The sequence below is a fragment of the Portunus trituberculatus genome, chromosome 38, assembly GCF_017591435.1.
Source record: "Portunus trituberculatus isolate SZX2019 chromosome 38, ASM1759143v1, whole genome shotgun sequence".
Taxonomy (NCBI): Eukaryota; Metazoa; Arthropoda; class Malacostraca; order Decapoda; family Portunidae; genus Portunus; species Portunus trituberculatus.
The window spans coordinates 5,490,632-5,504,656 of NC_059292.1; the positions used below are offsets into that span (position 1 = coordinate 5,490,632).

The window sequence follows — 14,025 nt, forward strand, 5'->3', positions numbered from 1 at the left end:
CCATTTGCCAAATGGATCCTTCAGCAAGATCAACAGGTTTAGCAGGTTTGGTGGTCATGTCCACCGGATTGTCTTTCCTAGGTATCCACCACCATTCCTCGGGATTAGTTTTACTTTGAATCTCGGCAATTTTCGTAGCTGTGAAAGTACCAAACCCGAAACTCTCCTTCTGAATCTGAGCCCGGACAATAGCAGAGTCAACAATATGTATTACAGATTCAAAGTTATAGTCAAGTTCCTTTGTGATGGTCTCTGTCATCCGAGCTGCAAGTAGGGCTCCACAAAGTTCAATTCGAGGGACTGATAACTGCTTGAGCGGGGCAAGTTTAGACTTAGCCATCATAAGTCTAGAGCTAAACATTCCTGTACGATATTCCCATCTAACGTAAGCACAAGCTCCATATGCAATAGTAGACCCGTCTGAAAATATGACCAATGTAGGGTTACCAACGTGGTCAGCTTCCTAACACATCTGGGAAACCATAGAGTTTCTAACTCAAACATCATCTGGAAATAATCCAGCCATTCACTTCTAATCTGTGGCAACACTGCATCATCCCAACCGTATTTTGCATCTTCATCACCCTCTGGACAGACAAGACGCCTCAACATCAATTTTGCCTTTAAAGTTACAGGGCAGACAAGTCCCAAGGGGTCAAATTGGGTTGCAATCTGACTTAAAAGCATTCTCTTGGTCAAATACTGGGGTGTCTCACCGGTAAGGTTATCCGGTTTAAGATCTGGGCCCGTATGTGTCTTGCGATGTTTGGGAGAAAATTTATTTTCACACTAAACACAAACACGTCTCTGTTGGGTTCCCACACAACACCCAAGACTTTTTCTTTTTGAGTTTCTGCTAGATCCAGTTTGCTAGGGTTATGAGCACCTGACAGAATCCAATGTTTCACCTTAAATCCTCCTTGGCCTAAAACAAATTCAATCTCTCTCAGTAAATTATTTGCTCCCTCATAATTGTCACAATTTCCTAGTATGTCATCCACATATTCATGACTAGGAAAGTGCTCAAAGACACCCTTTGGAGCTTTGTTAGAGGTACGTCCAAGGAGGAGGTCGTTAGGGCAAAGGTATTTTCCAAGTTCTGGATCACATCCTGGCTTTATACCTATAGGTCTTTCATTTAGTATATTTGAAATCTCAAAAAGGGTTGTCTGTAATTTACTGAAGGTTAATACATTATCACCGATAGCCACAGTCGGACTTCTCTTAAGGGATTTGATTAGACTTTCACTAGCACCGTTTTGCCATGGTGCGTCTGCTGATGCATTGAAAACCCATTTAACCTCTCCCCCTTTATTGCAAGCAAAATCTTGTATGTCATCAGAACTTAACCTGGACAGATCTATCAATCCTTTACTGGCGGCAGTCAGTTGAGTACCAGCATCTGAATAAATTTCACGCGGACATCCTCGGATAGATACGAATCTTCTAAGTCCATCAAGGAAATCCTTAGTGCTATACCCTTCAATTAGATCCAGATGAACAGCACGAGTGGCCAAACAGTTGAAGATTACACCGTAAGCTTTACCTCTTGAGCGACCCTTGACCATATCTTTAACTAAAAGGGGGCCGTACAAATCTAGGGCAGTGTAGGTAAACGGAGGAGATGGTTTGAGGCGTTCTTCTGGCAGCTGTCCCATAAGTTGACCAACTATTTCTTTGGCAGCTGTCCCATAAGTTGACCAACTATTTCTTTCCTCAGGTGATGCATTTGTACCTCACAGATTTGATCATGTTCCGGACCTTTGGTACCCAAAACTTGGATTGAATCTTGGCTAAAGTTACTTCAATGCCAGCATGGTCCAGACGATGCATAGATTCCACATACAACTTAGTAAAGTCATGATCAGGAGAAAGCAAAATAAATCCGTCCTGATCATAGTTATTCTTTAACCATTTAGGGATACGCTGACCGACAACAATCACCCCAGCTTCATTTCTGGTAGGCCCTAACCTACGGTACTTAGTTTCCCAATCAGGACCAAGTTCAGATTGAACTTCCTTCACCCACAACATTTCAGCGATCGCAAGATCTTCTACAGTTGGAGTTAAAAGTGATTCTCTAAGAGATCGGAATCTGATCGCCCGTATGACACGACTGGTAACCCTTATCAGTTTCTCATGGCTATTGAACCAAGAAATATCAAACAACTTGCAAAGACCTGTGGTAGTAACATCAGCATCAGCGTGAGAAATGAAGATGCCCACTTTATCAGGTAATTCCGAGACAGGGTCTTTCCTTATAGGCCACATGCTGATAGGGAGAGACAGGAAGGCGGGCCCCATTTGCCAAATGGATCCTTCAGCAAGATCAACAGGTTTAGCAGGTTTGGTGGTCATGTCCACCGGATTGTCTTTCCTAGGTATCCACCACCATTCCTCGGGATTAGTTTTACTTTGAATCTCGGCAATTTTCGTAGCTGTGAAAGTACCAAACCCGAAACTCTCCTTCTGAATCTGAGCCCGGACAATAGCAGAGTCAACAATATGTATTACAGATTCAAAGTTATAGTTAATTTCCTTTGTGATGGTCTCTGTCATCCGAGCTGCAAGTAGGGCTCCACAAAGTTCAATTCGAGGGACTGATAACTGCTTGAGCGGGGCAAGTTTAGACTTAGCCATCATAAGTCTAGAGCTAAACATTCCTGTACAATATTCCCATCTAACGTAAGCACAAGCTCCATATGCTATAGTAGACCCGTCTGAAAATATGACCAATGTAGGGTTACCAACGTGGTCAGCTTCCCTAACACATCTGGGAAACCATAGAGTTTCTAACTCAAACATCATCTGGAAATAATCCAGCCATTCACTTCTAATCTGTGGCAACACTGCATCATCCCAACCGTATTTTGCATCTTCATCACCCTCTGGACAGACAAGACGCCTCAACATCAATTTTGCCTTTAAAGTTACAGGGCAGACAAGTCCCAAGGGGTCAAATTGGGTTGCAATCTGACTTAAAAGCATTCTCTTGGTCAAATACTGGGGTGTCTCACCGGTAAGGTTATCCGGTTTAAGATCTGGGCCCGTATGTGTCTTGCGATGTTTGGGAGAAAAATTTATTTTCACACTAAACACAAACACGTCTCTGTTGGGTTCCCACACAACACCCAAGACTTTTTCTTTTTGAGTTTCTGCTAGATCCAGTTTGCTAGGGTTATGAGCACCTGACAGAATCCAATGTTTCACCTTAAATCCTCCTTGGCCTAAAACAAATTCAATCTCTCTCAGTAAATTATTTGCTCCCTCATAATTGTCACAATTTCCTAGTATGTCATCCACATATTCATGACTAGGAAAGTGCTCAAAGACACCCTTTGGAGCTTTGTTAGAGGTACGTCCAAGGAGGAGGTCGTTAGGGCAAAGGTATTTTCCAAGTTCTGGATCACATCCTGGCTTTATACCTATAGGTCTTTCATTTAGTATATTTGAAATCTCAAAAAGGGTTGTCTGTAATTTACTGAAGGTTAATACATTATCACCGATAGCCACAGTCAGACTTCTCTTAAGGGATTTGATTAGACTTTCACTAGCACCGTTTTGCCATGGTGCGTCTGCTGATGCATTGAAAACCCATTTAACCTCTCCCCCTTTATTGCAAGCAAAATCTTGTATGTCATCAGAACTTAACCTGGACAGATCTATCAATCCTTTACTGGCGGCAGTCAGTTGAGTACCAGCATCTGAATAAATTTCACGCGGACATCCTCGGATAGATACGAATCTTCTAAGTCCATCAAGGAAATCCTTAGTGCTATACCCTTCAATTAGATCCAGATGAACAGCACGAGTGGCCAAACAGTTGAAGATTACACCGTAAGCTTTACCTCTTGAGCGACCCTTGACCATATCTTTAACTAAAAGGGGGCCGTACAAATCTAGGGCAGTGTAGGTAAACGGAGGAGATGGTTTGAGGCGTTCTTCTGGCAGCTGTCCCATAAGTTGACCAACTATTTCTTTCCTCAGTTTGCGACAGGTGATGCATTTGTACCTCACAGATTTGATCATGTTCCGGACCTTTGGTACCCAAAACTTGGATTGAATCTTGGCTAAAGTTACTTCAATGCCAGCATGGTCCAGACGATGCATAGATTCCACATACAACTTAGTAAAGTCATGATCAGGAGAAAGCAAAATAAATCCGTCCTGATCATAGTTATTCTTTAACCATTTAGGGATACGCTGACCGACAACAATCACCCCAGCTTCATTTCTGGTAGGCCCTAACCTACGGTACTTAGTTTCCCAATCAGGACCAAGTTCAGATTGAACTTCCTTCACCCACAACATTTCAGCGATCGCAAGATCTTCTACAGTTGGAGTTAAAAGTGATTCTCTAAGAGATCGGAATCTGATCGCCCGTATGACACGACTGGTAACCCTTATCAGTTTCTCATGGCTATTGAACCAAGAAATATCAAACAACTTGCAAAGACCTGTGGTAGTAACATCAGCATCAGCGTGAGAAATGAAGATGCCCACTTTATCAGGTAATTCCGAGACAGGGTCTTTCCTTATAGGCCACATGCTGATAGGGAGAGACAGGAAGGCGGGCCCCATTTGCCAAATGGATCCTTCAGCAAGATCAACAGGTTTAGCAGGTTTGGTGGTCATGTCCACCGGATTGTCTTTCCTAGGTATCCACCACCATTCCTCGGGATTAGTTTTACTTTGAATCTCGGCAATTTTCGTAGCTGTGAAAGTACCAAACCCGAAACTCTCCTTCTGAATCTGAGCCCGGACAATAGCAGAGTCAACAATATGTATTACAGATTCAAAGTTATAGTTAAGTTCCTTTGTGATGGTCTCTGTCATCCGAGCTGCAAGTAGGGCTCCACAAAGTTCAATTCGAGGGACTGATAACTGCTTGAGCGGGGCAAGTTTAGACTTAGCCATCATAAGTCTAGAGCTAAACATTCCTGTACGATATTCCCATCTAACGTAAGCACAAGCTCCATATGCTATAGTAGACCCGTCTGAAAATATGACCAATGTAGGGTTACCAACGTGGTCAGCTTCCCTAACACATCTGGGAAACCATAGAGTTTCTAACTCAAACATCATCTGGAAATAATCCAGCCATTCACTTCTAATCTGTGGCAACACTGCATCATCCCAACCGTATTTTGCATCTTCATCACCCTCTGGACAGACAAGACGCCTCAACATCAATTTTGCCTTTAAAGTTACAGGGCAGACAAGTCCCAAGGGGTCAAATTGGGTTGCAATCTGACTTAAAAGCATTCTCTTGGTCAAATACTGGGGTGTCTCACCGGTAAGGTTATCCGGTTTAAGATCTGGGCCCGTATGTGTCTTGCGATGTTTGGGAGAAAAATTTATTTTCACACTAAACACAAACACGTCTCTGTTGGGTTCCCACACAACACCCAAGACTTTTTCTTTTTGAGTTTCTGCTAGATCCAGTTTGCTAGGGTTATGAGCACCTGACAGAATCCAATGTTTCACCTTAAATCCTCCTTGGCCTAAAACAAATTCAATCTCTCTCAGTAAATTGTTTGCTCCTCATAATTGTCACAATTTCCTAGTATGTCATCCACATAGCTGTTCTTCACTATGGCATTGACTGCAACAGGGTACTGGTCTTGAATTATTTCCGCAGTTAATCTTAAAGCAAGCATGGCAATGGTACCACTAGGCTTATCGCCGAAAGGGACACAAGTTAAAACATAATGATCTGGTTTGTTATGGACCTTCAAGTCTCGCCACAAAAAGCGATGGCAATGCTGATCAAATAAGGACATATGGATGGTATTGTACATTTTGGCCAAATCCCCGGCGAACGCCACCTCCTCTTCTCTGAATCTCAACAGAACTCCTAGGAGAGAATTCAAAACATCTGGGCCCTTTGCCCACATTTCATTTAAGGAGAAGTTCATGTACTTGGCGGAAGAATTGAAAACTATCCTAAGTGGAGTAGAACTTGAGTCTGGCTTTAGCACTTCAGTGTGAGGAATATAAAATACTGGTCCATCGTATCTGTAAATCTCATCCTCAGTCAATTTCCTTGCGACTTTCCTAGCAATCATATCATCAATTTGACTCTGGTAAGCCTTGCAGTAATCTGGTCCTAGTTTATTGAGCCTCTTTTCTGTGGCAATCAGTCTTGCAAAAGCAAGGGATACATTGTTGGGCAAAAGACGGGGATCTTTTATCCAGGGATAGCTGACAACCCACCTACAGTCTGCCGAATCAAACACTAACCCCTTAGTAATTAAAGCCAACTCCCTTTCATCCTTTAGACTATAGTTATTTTGACCAGGCGTACAGTTTCCACATTTACACCCCGAACATTTTGGGTAACAGGATACACCAAGATTTTCAATGTTGAAATAACTATCTAAATCTTCCTTAATAGTTTTCTTGGGTAAAGAGGAAATTTCATCAAAATTCACAATGTTAACATGGTTAATCCTGACACTAACACTTGGCTGAGATCTATGGGAAATCAAAAGTGGATGAGAACCTCTCAAAACATAACCGAATTGGTTTTGCATAAGTTGTAGGTTACCCTTCGTCTCCAACACTTGAGGCATAAGGTGACAATAGTCAATTCCTATCAATAAATTTATCCTACCATGAGGTCTTATTACAGGGTAGCCATTCAAACTAGGGAAAAGTCTGGACACAACACTCACGTCGACTTCATCGACTGGGGCGGTAATTTCGTCTATGCCACAGGCACTGATCTCCCATTCATCTCCATTCATGTCGACTAATGGGACCACATACTCCTTGCTAGCGACAGTTTCCAAGCTGTTGCCAACTTTGGTTATGGATATATTAATATCTTTTCCCCTTGAGGCCTAACTCTTTTGCCCGACAGTGTGTTATTAAGGATACATTGCTACCGCTATCCCACAGGACATTGACGGGACTCCCTTTACACTCCAAACGGCTTACCATCAGTAGATAACCATCCCTAGACGCTAAATTACTAGTCACAGTAGTAGAACTGGTCTTTTTTAGCAGAGTCAGGTGTACGAGAAAGAACGTAATGCAAGGCTTTATGATGATCCATCCCACACTTCCGACCATTGACAATCACATCACAAGTAGTGCTTGCAAACTTACAGTACCTTGCCAAGTGACCAGGGGTTGCACACCTAAAACAGACTCTATTATTCTTGAGGCAAGCAAATTTGTCTGGATTACTCAAATTTTGAAAAGCATAACAATCATGAAAGGTGTGACCTTGTGAGCCATGGTACCAACACATCTTACAGTTTTGATTCTTAGAATCCACAGAAAACTCTGACACTAATTTTGAGACAGTGTTAAGACATTCAGTAATCATAGCATTTTGTTGATCTTGCACTACCTTTATCTCGTGTAGTGTATCAGTAACATCTTCCTTTTCTGAATCTCTACAAATCACATTATGAGTGGCCAATTTTGTGGGAACACTTCTCAAATCACACTCCAGATACTCACATACCTTCCTTTCAGCAAGTAAGAATGCCAACAGACTTTCAAATAAATCATTATGGTTAGCAACAGATTGGGCTTTTAGTACCCAAGCCCGTTTCAAAGTGTTAGGAAGCAGGCGTTCGACCAACGTAACCATAGATGTAGTTTTCATTTCAGACTCCAATCCTATTTTCTTCATGTCCAACCAAGCACGTTCCACTACCTTCGCCAAGTGGACTAATCGTTTCGAGTCCCCATCTTGCACAGGTTTCAAGCCCTTTAGCTCACTCACAATACATTCCGTTAATTTACAAGAGTTACCATATTTGTCATCAAGGCGAAGGAACATTTCTTCAAAGTCATCCTCTACACCTTCCACACATTTCAACGCCTCACCTGAAAGGCATTTCTTTAAAGCGTAAGAGTCCCTCCCATACGCCGGGACGATTAATCTCATATAGTCTTTTTTGAAAGTGCCGTAATTCCTTATATCACCAGAAAACAGGGGTGGATCTAGTCGTTTAACTTTTATAGCAGTCTCAAATTTGTCCTTCTCATCTGCACACGCTTTAGTAACCTTTGAGTATAATGTGGTTTTTCTTTCACAACCCAAGATATAGTCCTCTGCCTCACTTAAGGATGAGGGATCTTGCTTGCCTCAAGTAATTCAGAATAAAGACTCTCATGTTTTACCTCAAGCACCTTGAATGCATCTTCCACCTCAGTGAACAATCCTTTCAGCACAGCTGGCGCATCCTTTTCATCCAACCTTTCTTGTAGTATGTTGCACTTCCTGGTGAAGCGACCCTTGGCCACCCTCGCTCCAACTTGAGCGCGTCCATGTCTTACTGTTGAATTGTTTCTCCAGGGCATCAAAAGCGCTGTTGCATCAGTCCGTTTATTGGGCAAAGATTCAACCTGTGAACAATATGTAACACTCACCACGAATTCCCAAAACAAGCCTTGCTCACAACCTTAATAATCCATGTGTAGGATGTTACCTCAAAGTAATCTTAGAATATCACATTCAATTATCACTTAATTCACATCACATTCAATATAAAGAATCAGAGGAAGTAATGACTGCTAATAGTTAATGACTGCTAATATCACATTCAATTATCACTTAATTCACATCACATTCAATATAAAGAATCAGAGGAAGTAGCAAATGACTGCTAATAGACTACTATCACAGGTAGCTGGATAAAGCAGGATTTACAAATAATAATACAAGTATGTACTGATAACAACCAATAATAATGAACCAACCAGTACCTGTCAGTAATAATGACTCACAGTATTGACGACACAGATGTCCCGGAGAGAAGATCCCAAACAAGGTAAATATACAGCGTCCCCACAGCATAAACACCCCATCACGTATCCAACCATCTACCGCTGCAACAAACGGTTACAGTGACATACAAATCATAATCCATCATCATCACAAATCATACGTAAACCACTTTGTCTTCAATATCGTCTCACACAAGCAGGAAATACGCACTACCAAATCCTTGGCTACGAGCGGAACAAAATAAATATGGCGGACTATCACATAGTCCCTGAATTCACACTACATACCTTCCAGCAAACCCGGATAGTAGCGGCACAGATGCACAACACGCCCTCCAATCCACTCCAGCGTCACAAGTATCCTTCCACACCCCACACGCCAATCTGCTGGACTGGCCAGCCCGTTCACCTGTCCCTTGACCATGCCTCCACTCCGCCACATCCACAACAAAAGACAATGGCAAAGCGCAACATACACCCCTCCGCTCCGCCACGTCCACAACAAAAGACGACAGCGAAGCGATACATCCACCCACTCGACATAAATTAATAAAATACATAACAGCAATTGAATTTATCATTGGTCGTAATGATACACTCCCACACGGAGTTATGTTACATATGACATTGCAAAACAAACAAAAAAATGTACAAACAAATACGAATACATACAATGAAACCAGCGAGATACACAGTAATGCATAAAAAAGGGTAACATTCAGTATAAACTCAAGTACGTTCCTCAATGGGCAAAATTACCACGATACGATGAGCAGATCTCTTTACAAGTATATCTTTTCACCCTTATACCTAACACCACCTCTCTGGGGTTTATACCTAAGAGTAACATTTCGTACCTTACCATCTTTGCTTTCATTTGCTACTGCAACCTCAGCAAACTTCCACGTCCCCCGTACAATATTGCTGTCCTGAAACAACACAATATCACCGATCTGTAAATTACGGCGCTCAATGTGCCACTTTTGACGAATCAGAAGAGTGGGAAAAAATCCTAGTCCATTTTTCCAAAATGAATCTACAATGCGCTGGTGGAACTGCAATCGAGATTCATGACTAGGAAAGTGCTCAAAGACACCCTTTGGAGCTTTGTTAGAGGTACGTCCAAGGAGGAGGTCGTTAGGGCAAAGGTATTTTCCAAGTTCTGGATCACATCCTGGCTTTATACCTATAGGTCTTTCATTTAGTATATTTGAAATCTCAAAAAGGGTTGTCTGTAATTTACTGAAGGTTAATACATTATCACCGATAGCCACAGTCAGACTTCTCTTAAGGGATTTGATTAGACTTTCACTAGCACCGTTTTGCCATGGTGCGTCTGCTGATGCATTGAAAACCCATTTAACCTCTCCCCCTTTATTGCAAGCAAAATCTTGTATGTCATCAGAACTTAACCTGGACAGATCTATCAATCCTTTACTGGCGGCAGTCAGTTGAGTACCAACATCTGAATAAATTTCACGCGGACATCCTCGGATAGATACGAATCTTCTAAGTCCATCAAGGAAATCCCTAGTGCTATACCCTTCAATTAGATCCAGATGAACAGCACGAGTGGCCAAACAGTTGAAGATTACACCGTAAGCTTTACCTCTTGAGCGACCCTTGACCATATCTTTAACTAAAAGGGGGCCGTACAAATCTAGGGCAGTGTAGGTAAACGGAGGAGATGGTTTGAGGCGTTCTTCTGGCAGCTGTCCCATAAGTTGACCAACTATTTCTTTCCTCAGTTTGCGACAGGTGATGCATTTGTACCTCACAGATTTGATCATGTTCCGGACCTTTGGTACCCAAAACTTGGATTGAATCTTGGCTAAAGTTACTTCAATGCCAGCATGGTCCAGACGATGCATAGATTCCACATACAACTTAGTAAAGTCATGATCAGGAGAAAGCAAAATAAATCCGTCCTGATCATAGTTATTCTTTAACCATTTAGGGATACGCTGACCGACAACAATCACCCCAGCTTCATTTCTGGTAGGCCCTAACCTACGGTACTTAGTTTCCCAATCAGGATCAAGTTCAGATTGAACTTCCTTCACCCACAACATTTCAGCGATCGCAAGATCTTCTACAGTTGGAGTTAAAAGTGATTCTCTAAGAGATCGGGATCTGATCGCCCGTATGACACGACTGGTAACCCTTATCAGTTTCTCATGGCTATTGAACCGAGAAATATCAAACAATTTGCAAAGACCTGTGGTAGTAACATCAGCATCAGCGTGAGAAATGAAGATGCCCACTTTATCAGGTAATTCCGAGACAGGGTCTTTCCTTATAGGCCACATGCTGATAGGGAGAGACAGGAAGGCGGGCCCCATTTGCCAAATGGATCCTTCAGCAAGATCAACAGGTTTAGCAGGTTTGGTGGTCATGTCCACCGGATTGTCTTTCCTAGGTATCCACCACCATTCCTCGGGATTAGTTTTACTTTGAATCTCGGCAATTTTCGTAGCTGTAAAAGTACCAAACCCGAAACTCTCCTTCTGAATCTGAGCCCGGACAATAGCAGAGTCAACAATATGTATTACAGATTCAAAGTTATAGTTAAGTTCCTTTGTGATGGTCTCTCTCATCCGAGCTGCAAGTAGGGCTCCACAAAGTTCAATTCGAGGGACTGATAACTGCTTGAGCGGGGCAAGTTTAGACTTAGCCATCAAAAGTCTAGAGCTAAACATTCCTGTACGATATTCCCATCTAACGTAAGCACAAGCTCCATATGCTATAGTAGACCCGTCTGAAAATATGACCAATGTAGGGTTACCAACGTGGTCAGCTTCCCTAACACATCTGGGAAACCATAGAGTTTCTAACTCAAACATCATCTGGAAATAATCCAGCCATTCACTTCTAATCTGTGGCAACACTGCATCATCCCAACCGTATTTTGCATCTTCATCACCCTCTGGACAGACAAGACGCCTCAACATCAATTTTGCCTTTAAAGTTACAGGGCAGACAAGTCCCAAGGGGTCAAATTGGGTTGCAATCTGACTTAAAAGCATTCTCTTGGTCAAATACTGGGGTGTCTCACCGGTAAGGTTATCCGGTTTAAGATCTGGGCCCGTATGTGTCTTGCGATGTTTGGGAGAAAAATTTATTTTCACACTAAACACAAACACGTCTCTGTTGGGTTCCCACACAACACCCAAGACTTTTTCTTTTTGAGTTTCTGCTAGATCCAGTTTGCTAGGGTTATGAGCACCTGACAGAATCCAATGTTTCACCTTAAATCCTCCTTGGCCTAAAACAAATTCAATCTCTCTCAGTAAATTGTTTGCTCCTCATAATTGTCACAATTTCCTAGTATGTCATCCACATAGCTGTTCTTCACTATGGCATTGACTGCAACAGGGTACTGGTCTTGAATTATTTCCGCAGTTAATCTTAAAGCAAGCATGGCAATGGTACCACTAGGCTTATCGCCGAAAGGGACACAAGTTAAAACATAATGATCTGGTTTGTTATGGACCTTCAAGTCTCGCCACAAAAAGCGATGGCAATGCTGATCAAATAAGGACATATGGATGGTATTGTACATTTTGGCCAAATCCCCGGCGAACGCCACCTCCTCTTCTCTGAATCTCAACAGAACTCCTAGGAGAGAATTCAAAACATCTGGGCCCTTTGCCCACATTTCATTTAAGGAGAAGTTCATGTACTTGGCGGAAGAATTGAAAACTATCCTAAGTGGAGTAGAACTTGAGTCTGGCTTTAGCACTTCAGTGTGAGGAATATAAAATACTGGTCCATCGTATCTGTAAATCTCATCCTCAGTCAATTTCCTTGCGACTTTCCTAGCAATCATATCATCAATTTGACTCTGGTAAGCCTTGCAGTAATCTGGTCCTAGTTTATTGAGCCTCTTTTCTGTGGCAATCAGTCTTGCAAAAGCAAGGGATACATTGTTGGGCAAAAGACGGGGATCTTTTATCCAGGGATAGCTGACAACCCACCTACAGTCTGCCGAATCAAACACTAACCCCTTAGTAATTAAAGCCAACTCCCTTTCATCCTTTAGACTATAGTTATTTTGACCAGGCGTAAAGAGAATTCAAGGTGAAGTCATCTGCTAAAAAAATGTTTTAATAGATTATAAGAATAATAAAATCAAAGAACAAATATCTGCCATTAAATACATGCAAAATATGATTATAGCAAGTCAATTTTGCCAGTTTGCTAAAGTTTTTTTTTGCTCCCTTTCAACCAAATGTGTTTAGTTTACTTAGAAAAAACTGGGGGGCGCGCCCCCCTAGGGAGGCGTAAAGAGAATTCAAGGGGGGCGTGAAGTCATCTGCTAAAAAAAATGTTTTAATAGATTATAAGAATAATAAAATCAAAGAACAAATATCTGCCATTAAATACATGCAAAATATGATTATAGCAAGTCAATTTTGCCAGTTTGCTAAAGTTTTTTTTCGCTCCCTTTCAACCAAATGCGTTTAGTTTACTTAGAAAAAATGTCTCTCTGGAATGTACTATTATTTGTTTGAGTGGCTTTCATTATTAAAATTTAATACAAACAGAGATCTGTTTTCCTGAACAATGCTAAGAAATAAATGCAATAAAATAAAATAAGTTCACATGAGCAAAAGAGGAAGTGGGAGGGGGGGAGCGTGCGGGTCTACTGGAAGCAAGAAGGGGGCGTCAGGTAAGATAGTTTGGGAACCACTGCTTTAGACTATAGTTATTTTGACCAGGCGTACAGTTTCCACATTTACACCCCGAACATTTTGGGTAACAGGATACACCAAGATTTTCAATGTTGAAATAACTATCTAAATCTTCCTTAATAGTTTTCTTGGGTAAAGAGGAAATTTCATCAAAATTCACAATGTTAACATGGTTAATCCTGACACTAACACTTGGCTGAGATCTATGGGAAATCAAAAGTGGATGAGAACCTCTCAAAACATAACCGAATTGGTTTTGCATAAGTTGTAGGTTACCCTTCGTCTCCAACACTTGAGGCATAAGGTGACAATAGTCAATTCCTATCAATAAATTTATCCTACCATGAGGTCTTATTACAGGGTAGCCATTCAAACTAGGGAAAAGTCTGGACACAACACTCACGTCGACTTCATCGACTGGGGCGGTAATTTCGTCTATGCCACAGGCACTGATCTCCCATTCATCTCCATTCATGTCGACTAATGGGACCACATACTCCTTGCTAGCGACAGTTTCCAAGCTGTTGCCAACTTTGGTTATGGATATATTAATATCTTTTCCTTGAGGCCTAACTCTTTGCCC

At 41.8% G+C, this 14,025-nt stretch overlaps 2 protein-coding genes across 6 annotated transcripts in view; one reads left to right on the forward strand and one right to left on the reverse strand.

The window, feature by feature from the left end:
* The window catches only part of LOC123514843 (potassium voltage-gated channel subfamily H member 8-like), a 394,273-nt gene that overhangs the window by 362,269 nt on the left and 17,979 nt on the right, over positions 1–14,025 (forward strand). The gene's annotated exons all lie outside the window — the stretch shown is intronic.
* On the reverse strand, positions 471–13,996 carry LOC123514845. 2 transcript variants are annotated; one of them, XM_045273084.1, is made up of 3 exons: positions 12,085–12,807; positions 10,478–10,866; positions 471–1,666 (listed from the first exon to the last, which is right to left on the reverse strand). In XM_045273084.1, the coding sequence occupies exons 2-3, from the start codon at positions 10,818–10,820 to the stop codon at positions 696–698; spliced, it is 1,314 nt and encodes a 437-aa protein (XP_045129019.1). In that variant the 5' UTR covers positions 10,821–10,866; positions 12,085–12,807; the 3' UTR covers positions 471–695. The 2 variants fall into 2 exon arrangements, with proteins under 2 accessions (XP_045129019.1, XP_045129020.1); XM_045273085.1 differs by lacking the exon at positions 471–1,666 and adding an exon at positions 13,467–13,996 and having other exon boundaries at positions 10,742–10,866.

Bases quoted from the DNA above. Each gene is read 5' to 3' on its own strand.
- LOC123514845 (XM_045273084.1), bottom strand. From the start codon at position 10,820: ATGTTGTGGGTGAAGGAAGTTCAATCTGAACTTGATCCTGATTGGGAA. The intron at 1,667-10,477 runs GTCAACTTATGG...AAGAAATAGTTG, and splicing joins ACTGAGGAAAGAAATAGTTG to GTCAACTTATGGGACAGCTG.